This window comes from Haemaphysalis longicornis, unplaced genomic scaffold (assembly GCF_048455015.1).
Source record: "Haemaphysalis longicornis isolate Haplotype H1 unplaced genomic scaffold, Haemaphysalis longicornis Haplotype H1 scaffold_1, whole genome shotgun sequence".
NCBI classification, from domain to species: domain Eukaryota; kingdom Metazoa; phylum Arthropoda; class Arachnida; order Ixodida; family Ixodidae; genus Haemaphysalis; species Haemaphysalis longicornis.
The window spans coordinates 198,154,910-198,177,246 of record NW_027526203.1 but is presented as its reverse complement, the minus strand read 5'-3'; the positions used below and the strand labels follow the sequence as shown (position 1 = coordinate 198,177,246).

Here is a 22,337-nt window from a genome sequence, read left to right as displayed (position 1 = left end):
TGATGTTCCGTCAGTAGTTGCCCATTGTTTTAAAGTTATTGCCCCTAGGGAAGGGTAGCGCAAATGGTAGTTCTGTTGTGCCTAAAGAAATGTTTGTCGTTGAGAAAATTGACTTTGTCGTTACGACAGAAATGTGTGTCGTAACAACAGATGGCTTTGTCGTAACAACAGGACTCCTGTTGTCACAGCAACGTTTTTTTTTGTCATACGACAGGAATTCTTGTTAGGTTCTTGCGGTATTCCTGTTGTGATTTTAGACTGCATGGGGATGGCCAGTGAAGCTGGAGCCCGAGCTATACGCAGCCTTCTCATTACGGTCATAGAAGAGAAATGAAGTTCAAAATGGAGAACGAAGACTTGTCCTCACTGCGGTACCGCCTCTCCGACAATGCGGAGAAAACTAGACACTAAAGGCCTATCCGTAATTCACATTCTAATTACATGCAAAGCACTCCACACAACAAGACGCAAACACTTCTCGCAACTATACAGACAACACATCCCACTATACCCATCACTGAATTTAGCGGATGATCCGATTATTCCTCTACAGCGCACTTTTTTCTGAGCGAAATCAAATTTTTACATCTCATTTCCTATCACGCGTAGTTCTTTATACCTACTTTCATACCATGCATAATCACAACCTGGCCTTCTACACCAGCCATCTCCATTGTCTTTGACTGATTTTAATCGTGTTCTTGTTGAGCAATTTCAGTGTTTATGTCATCTCTCGTATATAACCACTGTGTTGGAGCTCTTCGCCCCAGTTGGCCTTGCGCCATTAAAACTCAACCATCATCATCATCAAACAAGACACCAAAGTGCTTGGAACGCCGACAAAGAGAGGGCAGTGGCAGCGTACTATAGCTGACCTACCCACTTCGGCTTGTTTGACTGTGGCTATACTTTTGGCCATTCGGCTGGGAGAAAAATTCCCTCGCACTTCCCCGAGGGGGAGAGTGTGTAAGTGCGAATGCACGGTTGTTGATTGCGCGATTACGGTGGATATCGTGATCTTGTAGTGGAGAGGAGGCGCCCAACACCCGCAGTCACTGAGCGGAGAGAGGAGGAGGAGAGTAGCGCCCGCCGTTACGGCGAGGGCTACACGAGCGCCCTCACGCGTCGGAATGCGGAGCGCCCGCTACGCGAGCGAGAGCTCTCCCGCCCGAAGTGGAGAGGAGGCGCCCAACACCTGCAGTCACTGAGCGGAGAGAGGAGGAGGAGAGTAGCGCGCGCCCATCTCCCCCCGTTGCTAGGGAAGACGAGGAGGAAGACGAGGAGCGCGCGCACCCGCAGCTGTTGCTATGCGGACGACGGCGGCGGACGATTCAGGCTCGCTTAAGAAGTGCATTCGCACTTAAAACAGCAAAGAAGCCTCAACATCGTAACAGACTCCCAAGATGCGGCACAACTGATTACCGCTGGCAGAATACCCAAACTGCTCAGATACATACTGCCGCAAAAAATGTCAAAGTTCCATAACATCACCTGGACCCCGGGACATGGAAGACTGGAAGGGAATGAGGCGGCCAATGCGGCTGCGTGTGCACTCACATACCACGCAGCCGACGGGACCACCAGGCGCCCTTACACAGTGCCCACCTATGGTGAAACCCTGCTAGCCCGGCAGCTGAGGGCTCAATTCCCGAATCCGCATAAAGACCTCACGGCCTCGGAAGCGCAAATACTGCGAAAAATCCAGACAAATACGTACGTACACAAATCCAGATGGTCCAAAATGCTGCGACACCAGCATCGAGACCATGACGAAAACTCTAAGAAATGCGGCGAGACAGCCACGCTGTCCCACGCCACATGGTCCTGTCCAATCATATGGGGAACAGGCACCAGCAACTCCTCAACGCAGCCTACTACACTGGATACATGGGAGGCAATCCTGGCAAGCTCATCTCTACAGGACCAACTCAACCTGCTGGAGAGAGCGAAGACAGGCGCACTAGCCACTGGGGCCCTGGACCTAGGGTTCAACCCATGAAATCCACTCCACTCTATCCGCTACCCCATTCCCTCCTTTTCCTATTCCTCAATAAAGTTTGTTCAGTCAGTCAGTCAGCTATGACCTACGTGGGTCGCACAGCGGCAAATGGTTCCGAAACCTTTGTTTTCTACCCGAGATTTTATTGATGTTGAAAATGGTGCCTATCGATAACAAATTTACTCAAAATGTATAACTGACGAGACGTATAAGGTTTTGCATAGAATCAAATGATTTTACGTCAATTTCGGGACCTGCGTTTTTGCACCATCTGAACAAAAATGCGCGGGACCATAGCCATACTAAGCGTCGCTGTAAAAGAAGGGGCACAACTCAGAATTCCTTTTGCATCCGGTGTGAAACGCGTCAGATGGGTTTTAACGATTTCCGCGCACACTCGAGGGGGGCCATTTAATTACCTGACACTATTCAAGTAGAGAGAGCGGCGGGCTGTGCATGCTAGCAAAGCAGGCAACCAGTCCGCACTCAAGCTCTCCCCCTTCTGCACCCCCCCCCCTTTTTTTTTTTTTCCTGCGGGTGCTACCCCTAACCGGAATCCAACAAACCAAATTCTTTGAATACATTCGATGCGTGGTTCGGCTGCCATTTGAGGGCCCTCGCCACCAGCAGGCCGTCATTGTTTCTGGTGTGTACTGTCAGGAGCATTTGTGGTGTTCCGTATTTCGTCCTTTACGCAGCGAGCGCAAGCGCTAGCGGTTAATTTGGCGGCCTCCCGTGTACGCTTAAATTGATCTCTTATTTTTACTAACCAGGCTTTCACTCTAGATCGCGTTTGAAACAGCGATGCACTAGCAAAACCTCGACCAGCTAAAGGTATCTGCCACGGCACAATGAATAGCTTTGAAACGCTGCTGCAGTGTGAAAGAGTGACTTATAGAATGACTAAGCCGTAGGGTGCCGTCTTAGGCAATGTCGACGTACTTACCTGAGTCTATTTCACCCGGTGCACTTGTGCTTAAACAGATAATAATAATAATAATAATAATAATAATAATAATAATAATAATAATAATAATAATAATAATAATAATAACAATAATAATAATATCATCATCATGGTGATGATAACAATGATCACCGTTCTTTAAGTCACGCATGCGTAATCGTAGGTTGTCCGGCACGTCTTTAAATTTTTTCAGAAACCGACAGGCGATTGGTTATTGCGGGAGCAATAGATGGCCTATGTCACCATAAATATGCGCCGTCGATCCGTGGACAGATAGTGGCAGAGGAACAGAAAAGGCAGGGCTCGTGTGGAACGGGGTGACGTCTACCCGGGCTGTCGCGGTGGCGCTGCGTTCGCGCAGCTGCCTGTCGCTTGGGGAGCGGCGGATCCTCGCCGCCTGAAACGATCGTCGTACGGCGTCCCAGCGTAAAACGGGGTGCACCGCGAGTGCAGGCCTGAGTAAGCGCAAAAGAGGATGTATTGGAAATGACGGCGACGAAATGCCGATACTGGTGGACAACAAGAGGAGCATCGTGCAGCCGAGCGAGCAAGCGTCACAGCGTTTAGCACGGTTGGTGCGGTGAACGAAGGGCTTGCGAAAAACGCCGTGTTGCGTGTTCGTAAAGCCAGACCAAGCGGTTCGCATCGGGCAGAGCCTCAAGTTTGTGAAGTTCAATTGCCGTTCGCATGATTACTCGTGCTAGACAGTGAAGACCGGCGCAAAGCTCCTCCCTTCTGTGACGTGCCTGCTGTGTGCGGTCCTTAGTTTGACAACGGGGGGGAGGCGTAGGCAAAAGCGATAACTGGCACCCTTTCAGTCTTGGCTGACGTTATCGCAACCTGCAGTGGGCGGAACCGCTATCGAAACACAGAACAAAAGGGAGGAGCTTTTTGTAATCATGCGAACGGCAATTAAGCTTCGCAGTTCGATATTTCGGAGTACGAATGCGCTACAAGAATTCTGCCAAATGAAACTGTGAAGAAACACGATTGAGTCGAACTTTTCAATACAAACATGTCTGCTTACTTCAGCCACTAAAAAGCTAATTATTCAATTTTAGTTAATTAAGCCCCCGACATCAATAATCACCGTCTAATTCTGTGTCCGCCTGGTTCATAACCTCACTGTAGAGGTCATCTTCTCGTAAAGCTCATCGCCTAATTTCAAAAAAACCTGTAGACTTAATTTTTATCACCCTGTATATAGATACGTGCAAATAGATTTGCATACACCGCAAAGCAAATTGTCGAAAGCTTCATCAATCAGCCGATAGATCAATTAATATCAATTTAACTTATTTCAATCAACAATTTTCATAAGTAGTATTTTAACCAGACCTTGACAGTTGCAGTACCCCTGTATGGTCGTCCGTCAAATATACCCATGCAGTAAGGCAAGCTTAGCCAAGGCTTGGCAAAATACTAGTCTTAATAGTTTATTAAATCGCATTTTTATTAAATAAATCAATTAAACAGTACTGGAGACGCATTGAATACCATATTTCTGGTTTTTACACCTGGGAGCAAGTTCATGTATAGGGCTGACATACCGCACATGTGGCCTCACTATTTTGAGCCAGCCTGAGAGAGAGAGAGAGAGAGAGAGAGAGAGAGAGAGAGAGAGAGAGAGAGAGAGAGAGAGAGAGAGAGAGAGAGAGAGAGAGAGAGAGAGAGAGAGAGAGAGAGAGAAGAACCACCAGGGGGGAAAGCTTATCAACCATGTTATTTTAAGTCCGCCAGTTTTCAACCAGCCTTTTCTCAGCCAGACTCTCTAATCGGTGAAGACTGGCTCCGAGAATGAAGGACGCATTATTCTGACTACAGGCAAGATCAGGGAGGTCACATCGACACACTTATTGCGAATCGGCCGTTTTTAATTGAATACGCGAGCCAAAAACTAATGAATATGTGTTAATCGTGCGCACGTTTTTGATCCGAGTTCAGAGCTATTTGAACAGCTCGACAGGCACCAGGGAATGGCTGGCCTTTGGCACACGTTTTGAAGCAACCCGCAGTACATATTTACTACAGCGCAGTTACGAGAAGAGTGAATATAAAATGACCAAACGCAGGCGCCAACTTAGAACTAATCTTACTGAGCAGAAAACTATTAGATGTAAGATTTAGGAAGCAGATTACAAAAACATTGGTGCAATAGTTATATATGGCGATACATATTGTAGTATGGTGGTACTACTGGTATAGCCACACAAACAGCATCCTCGGGCACCATATTACTTTTCAATCGTAACTGCATCAAAACCGGAAGCTTGCTAAAACAAGACTCAGAGTGAACATGGGACGTCCACTACAAGGGTCCTGTTGGTGGTCCTTTTTTATTCGTCATTGCCCGTTTGTGTTGTGATTAAGATACGGATAACCAACATAGCCAGTACATTGCTCGTGTCCCGTGGAGTATAATCGGTCAGCGTTCAGTCTTTCTAGTTCCGCAACTGTACTGTAGTACATTGTGCCTTGTGTTCTTTTGGCATCAATGCTGGCTTCAGTGGTTCACTTAATTTTCACGAGTGGATAAGTGGCGGCACGTTGGGCAGCAAATGTGTTACGACCTCGCTTTCAAAATTCTGAAACAACGTGTATAAAATCACCGCTTGCAGTCAAGAATGCCGTGGACTTATACTCTGGCAAACGTGGCACTGCGTAGCCGCTCGGGGCATCGATTCTGGCGACGTCGGCAGCTACAGCTTACTGTCCTCGTACGGCGTGTCACCACGCCCTCTTTCGATTTCCGAATTCTTGCGGCACGCGTGTCCGCTGGCTCTCTGTTCTTGCGGTTCCATTGAATTTTCAAGCGCCAAAATGAAGAAGGGTCTCCATTGTCCCTCCGCTCGGCCTGCCCTCACGCTTTCTTCACACCAGCCGACTTTTTTTGCGTGTGTGTGTGTGAAAGACTAGCTGAGTTGGTCCGCAAGGAAATGGAGGGAAAACATAAACCGACGACCTCTTAACGTCAAGCAGCTTTCTCACCCAGGATTAGACTCTGCAAGAGGCCGCAATATAAATTAGTTTCCTTGCCAACACCGAGCTCGGTGACAATACGGGCTCGATCCGGGCGGTATAAATTAATATCTTCCGCCTCTTGCAGGACTCCCAACACGCACACGCTTAACACCGTGTGGAGTCGCATCCTGATAGAAGAAGATTGTTTTTTGAGACGAAACCAAGCTATTCTTGTGGCGGAACTAAGTATAAAAATATAAGGGTGTATCAGAATACGATCTCTTGAGCGTAGACTTAGGAAAGTTGGCTTTTAATTTTACTGCTACAGCCATCATTACGAAATCGGTCTGTCAACGTTTGTTTGCAGTATTTGCAAGGCAAGATCATTGTTTGCTAAGTATTCAGCCTCGATTTGCTTTCTTTTTCTTGTAACATAAACATGATAAACATGACCACAGTTTGCATTATTTAAACTTATTTTCTTATGGAACACCAGGTTTGAATACGTTAGAAATCAGTTTGCAGCTGGGTAATGCTACTTTCACTTTTTATTTGTTTTTACACGACACAATCGTCTGCTGCAAGTTGCCGAATAGATGACGAAATACGCAGAGAAATATTACTTATGTAAAATAAAAACAAAAGTGGCCCCAATACAGGACACCATGGTACTCCTGACGTCACGTAAACATTCCGAAAATTTTGCCGTTTCAAACCACACATTGTCGGCGCTGACGCAAGTAATTTCCCATCCATCTAAGCATAAGAAAATCTACATTTCATATATGAAGTTTATTTAAAGGTAATTAACGTGTTACTATGTCAAGGAAGACCTCCAAAATAATCTGTCCACCTGAATCAATATCTGACATCAAATCATGGTAGCGCGTGACAGTCCCTTTAGAACGTGTTTTGTTGGTTTATTGAGCTGCAAATCTCAGTTAAGTGTTCCATTTTCGCGGAGTAGACGATGTGTTTCATTACCTTTCATACTACTGACATCATATTAATTGATCTATACTTTTCAACTACGTTTTTCAGTGACGTACAAAAACTCGAAGGATAATAAGCAATTTTTCAGCCAGCTGGTAACGCACCTGTTAACAGGTATTATTTACTGAGTTTGTGCGAAAAATTCTTCCGCCAACGGCTCAGCATACGCGGGGTAATCTTATCCAGGACAATTCCTCCGGTTACGTCTAATTTTTTTAGTAGCGTTTCGAATTTTGATACCAATTACGCTAAGCTCACTTGGGTCCTAGGGGGATATGCTGCTCACATAGAATGAGGTATAAAGTCATGTGTAATTAAATTTGTCTAATTTGGGTTTTGTGTAATTATTTAAAAGTAATTATTTAAGCAATTTACGTTGTTGGTGTCATCCGAATTAGTTTGATTGTTATGTGCAATTTAATTTGTAATGTCCACTCCGCTCTCGTACGCGGAGTAGCGCTTCTTTTGTGGGTAGACGCGCGTGTGTGTTCGTGTTCAGCTATGGGATTTGAATCCGGGTCTGCACAATAGCAGCCGAATGCGGTACCGCTGCGATATCTCCGCATGTTACCAGCGGTAGAAGAATAGTTCTTGCCGTCTTTCGTTCCTTCGTGGCACATCCCCACTTTCGGTATTGCCCGAGAATGAGGAGCTTCGAGGGGCAATGTGCCCGCTCCACAAAATTCACAAAACAATGAATTGGACACCTAAGCATTGTAGAATAGTGCGAGCCGCCTGACACCTGAACGTGATGGCATGTGAGCACAACAGGTACACACCAGCTGCATAGAACCCCGCATTCTAGGGAAGCTGTAGCGCCTCCCAGTCTGCTTGCTGACGTAATTCGCGCGGTTAGACGAAGAAACGCTAGCGGTAGAAAGGGACGCAAAACACAGTGTAGCAGGGAAAAAAACGCGGTCGAAGGAATTCGCGGCTAAAGATAAAGAAATTCATGCGAGGTAGAAAACACAAATGCGATGTAGCAGTGAAGAAGCTGTTAGTAAGCATCGCCAGGCATTCGCCTTCAAAGCACGTAAGCAGACTTAAGTGCTCCGAGAAATTTTTGGAACATGGGCGCTATAAAGAGTTTCGCAACTCACTGTAATTAGTTACTCTGGCTGGAATTGGTTACAGGAAAATTGGAGTTGTAAAGTTATGTGTAATTGGTTGCTATGCCTATTTATTCCCTTCTGACGAACTCTGTTATTGGTTCACAGGCGCAACCGGAGGATCGCTTCCAGCGCAAGCCACGAGCGCGAGCCTGCCTGGCGCGGTCAGCACCAGCGATGAGTTACCCACGCCGACAACGAACCCGCGCAGTGTGCGCGCGGCTCCCCAGGGCTCGTCACCTGGCCCCGGGGGCAAGCCTTCATCGGGAGGCAAGGTTCATGACGAGCCGTTCGGTTGCACACGACACGAGATGTACGTGGACTTCGAGCAGATCGGCTGGTCCAGCTGGATCATCTCGCCCAAAGGGTACAACGCGTACCACTGCAAAGGCCAGTGCTACTTCCCACTGGGCCAGAACCAGTGGCCCACCAACCACGCCACCGTGCAGAGCATCGTGAACGAGCTGAGCCTCACGGCCGGCGTGGGCGCGCCCTGCTGCGTGCCCAACAAGCTCTACTCGATCAGCCTCCTGTACTTCGACGAGAACGAGAACGTGGTGCTGAAGCAGTACGACGACATGGTGGCCGCTAGCTGCGGATGCCACTGAACGCACGCTCGACCCACGCACATGCACAGACAGGGCCATCGCAGCCGGTGTTAAGAACACCCAATCCTTTTTCCGACCCTGACTTTGAGACATGCTAAGCGCTGATGAATGGACTGAAAACAGGCTGTTTCAGCGCTTGACCGTGAGAAGGTTCGTTAATTTGGCAGTCTCTTCTTTCGGTTTTTACACCAGACAGGTAGCTCGTGCGTGTTAAGTGATGCGAGCCCCAGTGGACTTTTCTGGATACCCTTCTGTCCTTGTGTGTGACTCAACCCCTGCGTGATTTTGTGTCATCAAGTGTGTGCACGACGTGAGCTGGACGTTTGTTTCAATCTTTGTGCCGGACGGACAGCCCCTTACAAGTCTGATGTTCTGGGTGTCTTCTAGAAAACTGATCTGGGTGACGACTCTATAGTCGCCGTACTCCTCAACCGGCATGGACGTGCGAGTTCCTTTTTCGCTGTTTGGTTCTAGGGCGCTTGGAACAAGTCGTGTCCCGATCAGGAATGTCGTCACATTTGTGGCGGTCTGCGTGCAGTCGGTGTAGCAAAGGCCCGATATTTGAGCTGACTTTTTCGGTGGTTTGCTTCACTGAAAAAAAAAAGCCAGGCTGTGATGCGTTTAGACACTGTTCGCGTTGCTTTCGTTAACACCGCTTTGTCCGTGTGCAGCGGTGTCGAGCTGTGGTAGTTGCATTTCAAAAATCAACTACTAACGGCTGAACCCTTGAATCCTTGCACTGATAGGCAGTGTCAAGAGAAGTTGGTCGACCGGGAAAAAGGCGTGAATAGCATGATTATCATTGAGGCCCTTAGTGAGTGAGCTCTTAACGCGAAGTCTTTGTGCGGTTGTGACGACAAATGTTTGAGCACTTGCAGGTTGCCTGTCTAGCTTGGTTTTGCGCAGGTTAACTGCACCAGCCTGAGATATCTGCAAAGTAAAGACGAATACTTACTGTTTTTAGACGTTCTTATATACGAAAGTGTCGGATAATTATTGGCGCTGTTGCGCTACGCTATGCAGCTAAGAGGGCATCTCGACACTTTACAGTGTTTCTTGTTTAATGGTATGTGTTTTAAATAGTTACGTATCCTCCCCTCTTGCGCAAGTCGGAAAGCACCGATATTCGAAAACAAAGTTCATATAGATCCTCGAATAACTCGCTATAGTGTTCGTAACAGTTACTTAATTTAAATGATCGCCATGTAGAGAAACCTGGTTCTTAAACTCGGGTTAAGAGTGGCTCTCAACCCGCGTTACACGTCCAGGACAAGTTTTGCGGACGCGTCTCTTCCAGAGCAAGGTTCGCCAAAATCTTTTTCCTTCTGTAGAACAGCGACTCCTCATTTTGTGTCCGCATTGCGTCGCCTTAATTACCGGCGCCTGTGTGACTCTTATGACCGGCGCTACCAGTAAATGAGGACTCGTAGAGTCAGTCCGCTGGATGCCAAGGTACGAACATTGATTCTTTGCTGCATGCTTCGGCTCTCATCAAGTTTCCCGTCGGTGTTCGAGACGGGGCTTCATGTCGGCTTTGCCATCATGTTCTTGCATCTCCTGCGGTTCGTGTCTGGTTTTGCAGTAGGGTACTTAAATATTTTATGGGCATCCAGGCTACCCTACCAAACAAATGGAAAATCCGGGAATTGGCGTTAGATAAAAGAAAAAAATATGTATTGCTTAGTTTCCTATCACTGTTTTGACGCCATTATGGTTTTCGTGGTAACCAGCTTTCATCCGGGTAGAAATATCGCTAACGTTTGCGGAACCTATTTTGGCATTTTAAGGAGAAAGTGGAGAACCACACACAAGTAGTAGTGCTTATACACCCACTTCCCAGAGTGAAAATGTGTTTACGTTTGTTCACGTGTCAGGCAGTGTGCAAAAAAACAAAAAAGAAATCCTTTTATTTCTACTGCCCTGAGGGATACTGTGCTCCCTGAATGTCGTTTATTTTTCCCTGACCCATCGAGCAGGACTTGCACTGCAGTGGGTTTTGTGCCATAAAGCTGTTAACAAACTCACTTTTGTATACATGTATAAACGAAGAAATATTCTTTTCTTTTTTTTTTTGCTCCAGTGGCGGAAAGCAGTTACGATAGCATGAAAGCTAGTGAACATCGCTTGACCTGATGTACCTGCCTCTGGAGAGGTGCCACGAGTCACCGATTGCGCGTGTGATGTTGAGTTCGAAATACGAGTCGTGGAAGCAAGCTGAGGCGGTTCAAGCTTCCTTCTCGGTTATACAGTGTTTAGTACATCATGAACGGGGCGATTTCATTTACTTTGTGGACATGGGATGAAGCCCGCTAGAACGCTTGGGCGGCACTCGTGTCTTAAGAATCCATAGATACGTCAACTTCACACTTTTTTTTTACCGCTTTAGAAGTGTACAGAGTTCGCTGAATATTTGTTGAAGAATTCAACAGCAGGAAGATAAATTAGGTAACCTCGGCTTCTACTCTGGGGCTCACTGATGCTTTTTTAAGTCAGTTTTTTCTATGAACAGTTGTGGCGTGGAATCCAAACCTAGCACTAGCAATGCCTCCGTTACAATGACAGACTAGAAGCAAAATCCTGTATACAATGCGTATCTTGTGAATTGGTGCAGGAGGCGGTTACGCGGCCTCCCGATTCTGCTCTACGCTAAAGCTCTCACGCTTAACGGTAGGTTCGAACGAGGCATTTTCGTGACTTTCGATGCTCGTTTCTCAAATAACATGCAAGCGGTGTACAAGTGTATATTCTGCCTTGAATCTGACCCGTTAGCCTTTATAGCTCGGGTAAAGACTGGACATGGCTCAGTGCAGAATTCCGGCATGTCGACAGGCCCCAACTGAATACAGGGCCCAACTTTCTGAGAATATCGCGCGGTTTTTTCGTGGCACACAGAACTGATTGAGAAAGAATTCAGCACCCTCTCGTTGCGTCATAATTCGTGGGGGCTCCACCATGCTGACCCCAAGGAGCCAGGTTTGCCAAAATCTCGGGTCTTTCTACCCAAGAGGTCCAACGTGCGAGAGTTGCGCGAAATTGTATTATTGCCTATACAGACGTATAGAAAAGCTTCTTCGAAGAATGTCGTCGTAAGCTGAAGGTGGCCATGTAATTTTGTTGGGCACGGAACATGTTCCTGCATAGGGAGACAAGGGTCGTTCAACCTTAGGAGAAACCTAACAAATACCAAAGTGCGTAATGGGGCTGTGAAGACAACAAAAACAGTTTTATTCAAGATATTTAGCATTTTATAGCTACCTCGAAGCTCGTCAGGCAGCAAAACGATGCTTTATTCACTGAGAAGTGTAACAACTGAAGCCAAAATTTCTAGTTTCCCGCTGCATCGGATCTTTTGTGACGTAAGCAGTGATGTATTGTAGGTATGTACCGAAAACGGATAGTTAATAGACATCTTTAGCATAGCGTCTAGCGTACGCTAACGCTACGGCGGCGGGTGCCGAGACCCGACTGGGCAGGGGCGCATTCGTTCCGCGGGTGCGGGCGCCCATGCCTCACCGAACCCGCGCATTCGTTCCGGTGAGAGGCGACCTCCTCGCCGTCCCTGCGAGCGCATGCGCAGTCGCGTCCCGGAAACCCGCCGCCGTAGCGTTAGTTTACGCTAGCCGCTATGCTAAAAACTCCCTAATAGCTTGACTCCACGGGGCATCCAGACGTTGCAATTCAACAGGAACCGGAACTCAGCTTTCCTTCGGGCAAGAACTTTTTTAAGCCGGAGGGCATGCGATAATGCGCTCGGTCGCCACCGGCCTTCCTAAATGGTGCAGCGATGCCTCTCGGCGATGGTTGTTGCTCAGTTTACTTCTACTTCTGGTCGGACCTGTGCATCCCGCATCTCGTTACGGTGCATATAAAAATCGTTTCATAAACATTGGGTATTTCTGGACAAATAGGGTAACGTAAGGGGCAGTGTCGCTTATGCCAGTCGGCTGGTGTAGTGCCAGACATGCCGAGTCCAAAAAATTGTCTTCACCACGGATGTGTTTCGCACGTAGGCCGGTGGTAGTTCCGTATACGGGGTGGGCTTACGTCTTCGTTTAGAACTTCTATTGTTTGCCCACCATTCTTACGGAAATAAAAAGAATATGCACTCAATTTCAAGCAAAAACATTTCTTCTTGCAAGCTTATAATCCCTGTTTTATTTGCATTTTATTTTGTCGGCTCAGCCAGTCGCAGAGTCGGCTGTATTGCACCGTAACTATAGTGGGGGAAAATAGCTGGGGATTACCGCGCGTAGTCTCCTTTTTCGTCATTTTGTAGCTTATTTGAGTGAAGTTTAGGTTAAAAGTTGTATCAGGTATATTTTAAAGAGACGATCTTTCGAATGCAGAAAAACGTATTTCGGCCTCATGGCCCCTTTTTATACTTTGAGCCGATGGATGGAATTTTGCACTATGCACGACACGCAACGAGCAAAGAAAGCTTATTATATTCCTTTTTAGGCAACATTGGCTCAAAGCCACGACGGTGAATGAAGAAGGGTGGCAGTAAAGCGCTTTTTTCCCATTGCCACCCCCTATGCCCCTTACGGGTGTCATGATGGGCGTAATGGGCTGTTGTCGGGAACTGCAAATGGCCACCTTAACTCTTCCTTCCTCTGTTGCGAGGCTGACTTCTCTCTATCACTAAAGTTCTCTCTGTCTCTTTCTCCCTCTCGCTTTCTTTAAGTTTTAATGCAGAAGCTCGTCGGAAATATTTTATTTTCTGACAATACAGAGCGTTAATCCACCCAGCGCTTGCTTGACTACCTTCTTAAAACAAAAATCTTGTTCAGATTAGCCCCAGGACAACCAAGTACGATTGCGTGCATAACTGAAGTTTTTTTTTTTTTTTTTTTTTTTTTTTTCCCGCGCACTACTGGTGGGGTCGCACGAAATTTGTAATCTTCTATGGACAGTGGTGACATCACTTTGTATTTCCGGGCGCTCAAAATGCCGGAAGAACTGATAGAAAAGCGCTACGTCATTCGGCGCTGATAGTGTGTGTAAAAAGTGTTCTTAGTGATTACTGTCAAGCCTTTTGAAGCGCTGTAATATATATGTCCTTGCGCGTCCTTGGTTAAACCTGTACATGGGAATGCATGTACTTCCAACCTCCATTGGTCTACTTTGGCTTCTTGCCTCTCATCTTACATGGGAGTCGAAATACTGTCATACGGACGGACTTAAGGTACTGAACCCTGAATTTACTCGAATATACTGTTCTGAACAGCCTCCCAATATGCTTCTATAGATCCATGAGAGCGAAACAGCGTGTCAACGTGTTGTAAGAATTAATGTTTTTTGCTAACAATATCTGCACACAAAGGGAATTGCTGCAGTATGAGTCTGCATCGTTCTGCAGGCCGTTAAAGAACATTGTTGTCCGATGCACATTCCCTTTATTTCCCTCGAACAGTTCTGTGCCTGCAAAATGGAGTTTTTTTTTTGTTTGTTTTTTTTTTTATGGTCAGTCGTTTCTGAGTGCGGGTCCTGCCATCAGTGACAAGATGTGACAAGTTGTTTGATCGGGCTTTTGAAAATGCTTTCCTATTAGAAGTGAAATATGCATGATACCCTTTAGCAACAGTAATACTGCACCTAAGCCCCGGTTAGCAGCACTCTGTTAACCACGTGTAAGTTATTCGGATGGCAAAGGTTGGCAATGTAAGGTACGCCCACCAACTTCAGCTCTGAAAGAGTACGTCTTGCATAAAGATTATCATCACTACAATCTGGAAAGTTCCAGCCAGAGGTCAGGCCAGTTGCTAAGTGTAAGGTTCTTAAAATAAATCTGTGGCACTCTCTAACACTCACCCCTCTGTAGACAAGTGTGCATTGCTTTTGCGTGCTCTCAGAATTTTGAATTGTCAATCTTACTGGTTGACGTAGTGTACAGATAGCATGGCTTACGTGTACCGTGGCGTCTCTGTACCCGATGTGCGGTTCTTCCTTCACCTCTCAAGCACACGAAGACTCCGGTTTCTCCCGGAGATTGTGTATATTTCTATATAGCTGTCTAGAAACGTAGCGCCCACTGCAAAACGCTCGCCCAGTGCGACTTCTGCCTTCCATATTTGTGTGTGAGCGATCATTGAACATTTCGACTTCCTGCATGCACGTTCCCCAATCGACTCTGAGATCCAAATAAAGACCAACAAACATTCAGTGCTCGCTTGGTTTCTCTTTTCTTGCATAGTATGCCGGCTTGTGGTTCTTGATTTGAACTTCAATTTGTGCGTATACCTGCGTGTGTGCTTTGCTGCTTTTGCGACACTTGTGTTTGGCATCCCTAGAGCCACTAACTGCGCAATGTGGTTACTTTTACTGAGGTGGCCGGCACAACCAAAATACCCGGGCATCTAGAAAAACTAGCGTGTGTAATAATTGGTGTTTCTCTCGCTAACCTTAGTAAGGACTCCCTGAAACTTTGAGGAATCTTCTGGATGCAGCCGCCTTAACCCACAATTGAAACGCGGCCGTGCTGGCCTGTGGAGCCGATTCGCTGCTGGTTTGCCCGGGCACACCAGCACTGCTAGCTAGCGCATTACATTGCTCAATATACGCTCGCCTGGACACTTTCCTGCATTATCTGAAAGCTGGCAGATCAAAGGGGGAATCTGAGGCACTCAGTATACATATTTTGTCTTGCTTAGGCAAAGCTTGCAACGACCTGAAGGGATCTCAACATGTCAGGACGTAACAATCATACTAGGAATGGAAACTCGCGACATCAACATGTGAGTGTAAAATGCGCGGAACAGGAAGCCCTCAGAGAGTTATGGCAAAGTGGAGAACCGGTCAACGCCACAGCGCATGAACGAAGGCGGGGAAACTGGTTGTGCGCTTACGCACGTGCGCCGACCCTGTACCGGGCGCCCTATCAAGGTCGATTTTCCACTCTAGTTTAACTTTATATCAGACTGGCGCGAACTCCCCGGATCATGAAGATTCAGAATACGGGGTACCGAGTACAGGGACAAACAAAAAGTGAGAATCGGGTTCTGCTGCCCACCTGCAACACGTACTTAAATCACAAGGCTTCGCTTAATGGTGTCACAAAGCACACGTCTGGTGTTGAAGCTCATGGCGTACGTATCCCGAAGCGCACAAGCATCCAATCCCACGGACCAGCCCCCTTAATTCTACGAGCAAAAAAAGGTTACCAACACAGGACACACGTACAAGAAATGTAAGGCCGGGAACACAGAATCAGCATGGGATAGGGAAGGGAATTTATCCCTTCATTAAGCGTGCCATGTGACGTAAGTGGGTAAGGATATATGCGGGCGCCGCGGCACCTTTCCGAGTGTAACGAGATATGTACATACTTTATTATTGCATCCTGTGTGGAGTTAGATTACTTTTTTCGGCCTCCGAACCACGATTACAGCAGTTTTCTGCCCGACGGGGCGTACATCAGCTTAACACCTCTATTCTACAGTTCATATCACAAACTTCGTGCAGCGGGGCAGAAACTACAAGGCGAACCGAGCCAGTGCCATCTGCCCGGCAGTGGGCGGGACGGTTCTTTCGGGGCCACAACTCCCATCCTCGCTTTTCTTCAGCTTGCCTCCGTAGAATGTGGCGATGAGTCAGACGCGCTTATTCGCTGGATCTGTTTCGAGCCTTGTAGCCTCCACAGTGCTGGGCGTAGCTTGTTAAATGAACTACAGAATCGCTGTTGCGCCTGTTTACGAACATCGCGGCTATTCGATTCCCAGGATCGTATTCACTGCGCCTATTTCGTGGGGAGCCCGCGAACCCCACGGGAACCTCACGATAGCCCACGCCATAGAGGTGTATGGGGAAAACGAATGCCGGACTGCTTCTCGGGGAGTCCGCAGTGAGTCCGAGACTAAATCGAATAGCCGCAGTATCTGCTCGCTTCAGCACCACCGACACTGCTCCTAGAATTCCCCACACTGCGGTCAACAGTAACGACGCTGCTTAAGTGACCTTTTTAATCGAGTGACGTCACTGGCGTTAAATCAGACCGCATAAAATGTAGGGCGCCACGAGGTACGCCTGGCGCGACGGTACGCATGCATTCATAAGGAACCTATTAGAACAACTCATGCTAACGCGCTGAGCTCATTCTACTTCTGCTCAATTGTCCTGACTCACCAACACGCGTCACTAAAGATACGACCCCAGATCTATTTTTCTTGGGTACCCGCCGTGGTGGCTATATGGCTATTGTTGCAATAACGAGCCCAAGGGCGCGGGTTCGTTCCAGGCCACGGGAACTGTTTTTTTGGTGGAGGCGAAAAACGAAAACGCCAGTCTGTCGAGATTCGGCGCGCGTTGAGATCCCCAGATGGTCGAAATTAATCTCGAGCCCTTCACTACGGCGCGCCCAATCGCCCAGGTGTAGCCAGCCAAAACTTAAAAACGGCCAAAATTTGAAAAATTTTTGTTACTCCTCCTGGGATTCCCAGGTCCTTCTAGTTTTTCTGGTTCTCCTTGGTTCCTGGTTCCTCACGTAAGAAAACACTGGCTCTGATCACGGCCTTATCGTACTGAAATGAAAAATCACAACTACATTGCTAAGACGGGGGTAGCTTACCGACTTACCGAAAGGTGTTAAGACCGAAGAGCACTAGTACGGCCTCTGTCGTCGAACTGCCGTGACTGGCGAATGGCTTCAAGAGGAGAGTTGCTTGCGTTCCGACGGCGAGAAGATAGAGGCCAAATTTAAGCTTTTTAATCCATGGCAAGAAGAGACAAATTATAATACAGCACACTGGGTTGCGATAACATGAACACACAAACCGCCAGAGTAACGTTCTCAAACTCCCTCCCTAAAGCACTGCCATGAATCGCCGATGTTGGAGCTTCGCCAAGTCGCGGCAATGCGTTACCCTCCGTAACAGCGGTCTAATACGCCTCAAAATGGAGTTTTTAGAGCAGAGTCGAGCACAAACAAGCAAAAACAACTCCCAGTGGCTGAAAGAGTGATGAAGCATAAGCCCAGAGCAACGGTTCTGGGCCGACGTGCATGCACAGGAGGGTCCTTTCCATGCCGCAGAGACTTATTTGACCGCGCAACAAGCGGCACGTCCAAAGCCATGGATGAAAGAAAGCTTTGGAGAGGTCGCGGTGGCCACTGGCGCATTGGGAGAAGTGAGGAGGAACTCACTTGGTATTTACGCTCTCAGAAGGCCACTGGCAACGGTGTCGCAGCAACGGCGGTGAAGGCTGGCCAACCGAGGCCTTTACGGCACAGCGCGGCTCAGCCGATACCCAATGGTCGGCAGGCGCAGTCAGGGCCACGGTGTAAGGTATAGTTTAGGTGAGGACACAGCTTACAAAAAAAAAAACGTTTACTCGTTGTTTTAATAAACTCGCCAAACTGTCGCCGCTGAGACCGTCGACGGAAGCGCCCTCCAGCGGCAGAGAAAAGAGGCTGCCCGAGCGCCGCCCGCTCGGAGGTGTTCAGATCTCTTCGGCTCTTTGTAGGGCCTTCTCGGCAGTTTCCGTAACCCCTCGTCTGCCCGATGTCTGCTCGCCGCCGCTTGGCCGGTTTCGCCAGCCAAGACGATAATTAAAAAAAAAAAAAAAAGCCGTGCGAAAGCCTTTGCGTTCGCTCCAGTCTTTCAACGTGTTCTAGGCGCGTGTTTTGAGTCGGTAACAGTCAAAAGAAGGTATAAAACACTATAACGACAGGAATGTGTGCCGCGCAGCCGTTGAGCACTCGCACAAGTGAGATTTTATGCTTGCGCAACGAAAAAATTGGGTGCAAATGCCTTTTTGAGTACGTACTGCAACGGCGGGCAAGAAAACGTGACATTATTTAACGTTCCCTGCGATCCTAAACGAATGAATGCGTGCTCTGTAGCCATCCACAGCAGAAAATGATGTTACTTGCGGTCAGCATTTCTCTGAGAGTGCGGTTGCGCGAAAGGATATTGTTCGGGGCTTGAAGGGGAAGTACTACTGAAAGCCGAAGAGGTCAGCACTCGCAAACGATGCATTGCCGTCGATTTTACCCTTGTCTACAGCCCTCCAGCTACTCCGTAGAAGCAGCGGCAAAGAGGAAGCGTCCGCAGCCGGAACAACGCCCCGACATACAAGGAAAATGGCACAGTTTCTGAAATGGATTAAACTAGCGGCGAGTACGCTGATGTTTCTTCGTCGTAAATGACGTTGCACAACTGGGGTAAGTTCACGCACGAAGCAGCGGAGACCAATCGATGGTGTCAAACTAACTGCCAGTGTCTAATGTTCAGAGGAGCTGCGCGCGTGTCTAAAGGAACTTCGGACGCCCGAACTCTCGTAGACGTTTAAGCAATGCGATAAATTACGCTTTAAGATCGAGTTGTGTGAGCTCACATGGTAAGCTCACACAAACAACCTTGTTTTACACGCTTGCCGCTGGTGCCTGCGGACCACCTTGCTTCGGAGAGTCGTCGGTGAAGTCACTCGAAGCCTAGGAAGCTGCGAAGCTTATTTAAGAGTTCTGCCACCAGATGTCCTTTCAATCAAAGGTCCACGCGCGGTGCTGCGGTGCCACCAACTCTTACAGATTTTCGTGCTACTGTGTCCACACCTAAAAGTGTATCTTACACCGTGTTCAGGGATGATGACCTAGGGCAAGCAAAGGCGGTGAAGTTGGCGCGTGAGCGCTAAATGCAAGCAATAAAAGACGCAGCCTAAAATGTCGTTTCGGGCTTCAGTATAGGTGACGTCGCGGTGCTGGCAACGGTAGCTCGCAAACGCCCGTTACAGGGTCTCGTAACAGTTGTTTTGTAACAATGGTCATTTCCTCCAAGTTCATTAACCCCAGTCAACCCTTGTCGCCATGGATAGATGATCTCATCCATATTGCTAATTCAACAATAAAAACAGTAACTACCACATCCACACATGTGCGGCCGACCCGAAACTCTTAAGAGATTGGGAAAGTCGACGTAGCCGGACCAATCCTTGGAAGCAACGGTGGTACAAAACGAAACTTCACCTCATAGTCGCTGTTCTTAATCAAGAAGCAACGGAGTACGCCAACCACATTTCTAAAGAAAATTAATTGCATCAGTGTGAATGCCTACAAGGAACCTGGCACCCAAACGAATTCGGCTCCTGCTCCACTGACTCTCATACAAAAGGTGCGAATCTCTTCCCCCACTGACTCGAACTCCTCATTTGTTGGAGGGCTCTTCTCAAGACTCCATGCCTTTCTTAAAAACTAAATATCCCCACAAAGCTACAGATTTTACTCCCCCTCTCTACACGGGCCAACCAAATCCGGACCTTGAAAGAGATTTCCGACTTCACGAACTTCTCCCACCCCTTTCCGAATGCAACAAAACAGCACCCAGGCCCCGATCATGCAACCTATCGCCTCTTAGCCAACTGGGATGATGACTCTAAGTAGCATTTTTTTGCAGCGCATAAACACACATAAGAAATACAGCCACCTCCCACCCCAATAAAAAAAACCCCAAAGATTCTTTTTATCACGAGTCCCCTGATCTCGACAATTTTCGTCATATTTCTCTAACCTCTCCTCTGGGTGGAACGCATATAACTCGGACTTGTACAAACCTACCCAGAAGACGAAGATCTCAACTCCAAACCGTATATGGCTGTAGAAAACATCTGATATGCAGAATACCCTCGTTCGCCTAAAGGCAGACATTTTCATCGTAGACTCCCGAAATTCCCCTCATACTATTTTTGCATTGGACCCAAAAAGAGCATTCGATAGCGCCTTTCATTTTGTCATCATCTCCCGTCTCAATGGAAGGGGCTGTGACCTCCGTACTTACTCCTACTTTGCTGATTTCCCCACACATACCCTAGCATTCTGAGCCGTCCCTCCACTCGAACCTCCAGTGGAGGAGGCTCTTGAAATTGATTTGCCCATGCATTAGCATTGCGTAATCCTAACCTCAGCCGAGATGAAGAATCAAATGGAGTAGATGAGGAGCTAAGAATACGGCCCAAGGAGTGACAATACTAAATGCATAGATACTGTATACTAAAGGCCCCTTTCTTTCCTCGTTACTTTTTAAACCTCCCTCCTTAGCCCGCCTCGAGAGCTTCAAGCTATCCTGATATTTATCACTCTGTTTATGCGGATGACATTGCTATTGGGACCAACACAGGTTCCTCAGGGGAAATTAAAAGCATACATTAAAGAGCCACTGATGCTGTAGAACAATGCGGGCGATCGATTAGTCTTTGTTGAGCATGTCAGAAATCTTACCTCTACATAGTTCAAAAAATCTCGCCGCTACCAAAGAAGACTCAAATCAAATTACCGCCGATCGACATCTCATGTCTTAGTGTTTCACGAAAGATACTTCGTGCTAATATCCAGGCCAACATACGGAACAATCAGCCCATATCCATGCTCACCACCGCCTTTATCCAAGTCACGCAAATGCTCCACCGCATCTACAACCGACATCGCGGCGTGAAGGATCCCGATCGTCACCACCTTTGCGGGGCGTTGCTCATATCATGGATGACCTACATCGAACCCTACCTTACTCTCACAAAAGGTGACACTGAATCCACCGGTCGCCTCTCCCGCAACGCCGTCTAAATAGTTTTGAACACCCAAGTCTACTGCGATGACTACTGCGATGACTAAACTACTGCGTGAGGCATCCACAACTCGGTCTCAGTACTCTTAAAGATCGATCTTCCGAATCAAGGTCCTGGCCATACTCAAACATCATCAGAACTGGCACTTCTACAAGACCTTCGCATGTCAATCTCTCAAATCACGGGTACTAAACCCCCTTCCAATCGTTGCTGTCAATTTGTTCGTATCCACCCCTGCCCAAAAACAAGCATCCTACTTCACATCTCGGTCGTCGCCCGCTTGTAGCCAAGTCTATGGATGTATTGTAGCCAAGACTATGAATATGGATTACAGTACAAATCCCTATGCACCAAGGCCTGCCCTTAAGCCCGTACTACATGGAGCGATTTCGCCGGCGAATTCGCTGGTGCGGCGTTGCTCGTGCGGCAAAACCCCATTTTTTCGTTGCTGCGGCAAAGTGCCAAACATTTGAACCGGTGGAGCAAACGCCGCTCGTGCGGCATGTGCGGCGTAGAGGGGCCGGACCTGCGGCCAATAGGAGCACAGCTCGGCACCACTTGCACACTTGGAAACCAGATGGCGTTGCTTGTATGAGCGCGACAAAAGCGTTTGTCGCGCTCATACAAGCGTTTGTCAAAAAAACGTTTGTCTTTTCTGCTGTGTGTGCGTATATTGATAAAGAATTGGCGATTCTTATATAAAACCGCAAATAAATTTATATTTACCGCAAACCAGGCAGAAACAACTTGCCAAGAAAGTAAAATAAAACCACCCTTGTTAAAATCACAACAACCTTTCCTGGTGGCAAACTTAATTCAGTCTGCAAACAAGGCGCATCTGAAATGCGAAAATCGCGGCGTTCGCAGGCCCCATGTAGACGACAATTCCAGGCATTGCGAACTTCGCAAGTACGAATGTTCGTTCCAGCGGATTCGCAGGCGAAATTCGCTCCATGTAGAACGGGCTTCACTCTCATCCCTATACTCACGTGGCCATGATAACCACCGAGGACCATATTCTCACCTGCGCCTCACTCAAGCCGACATCTACTGAGCCGCGAAGACTTTGCCGTGGCCTTCACCATTATTCGAACTCCCACAGCGATCATAATGACGGACTGCCCAGCTAGCTGCCTGCCGTAGGTTCCTAG

General features: G+C 47.7%; 1 protein-coding gene across 1 annotated transcript in view; it reads left to right on the top strand.

Moving 5' to 3' along the window:
- Positions 1-12,050, top strand: part of LOC144141131 (bone morphogenetic protein 2-like) — a gene marked incomplete in the record, with an annotated part of 400,398 nt that extends 388,348 nt beyond the window's left edge. Inside the window, 1 exon segment of the mRNA XM_077672664.1 lies at positions 8,138-12,050. Within this exon segment, the coding sequence (XP_077528790.1) occupies positions 8,138-8,637 (500 nt within the window).
- Positions 12,051-22,337: the final 10,287 nt, after the last annotated feature.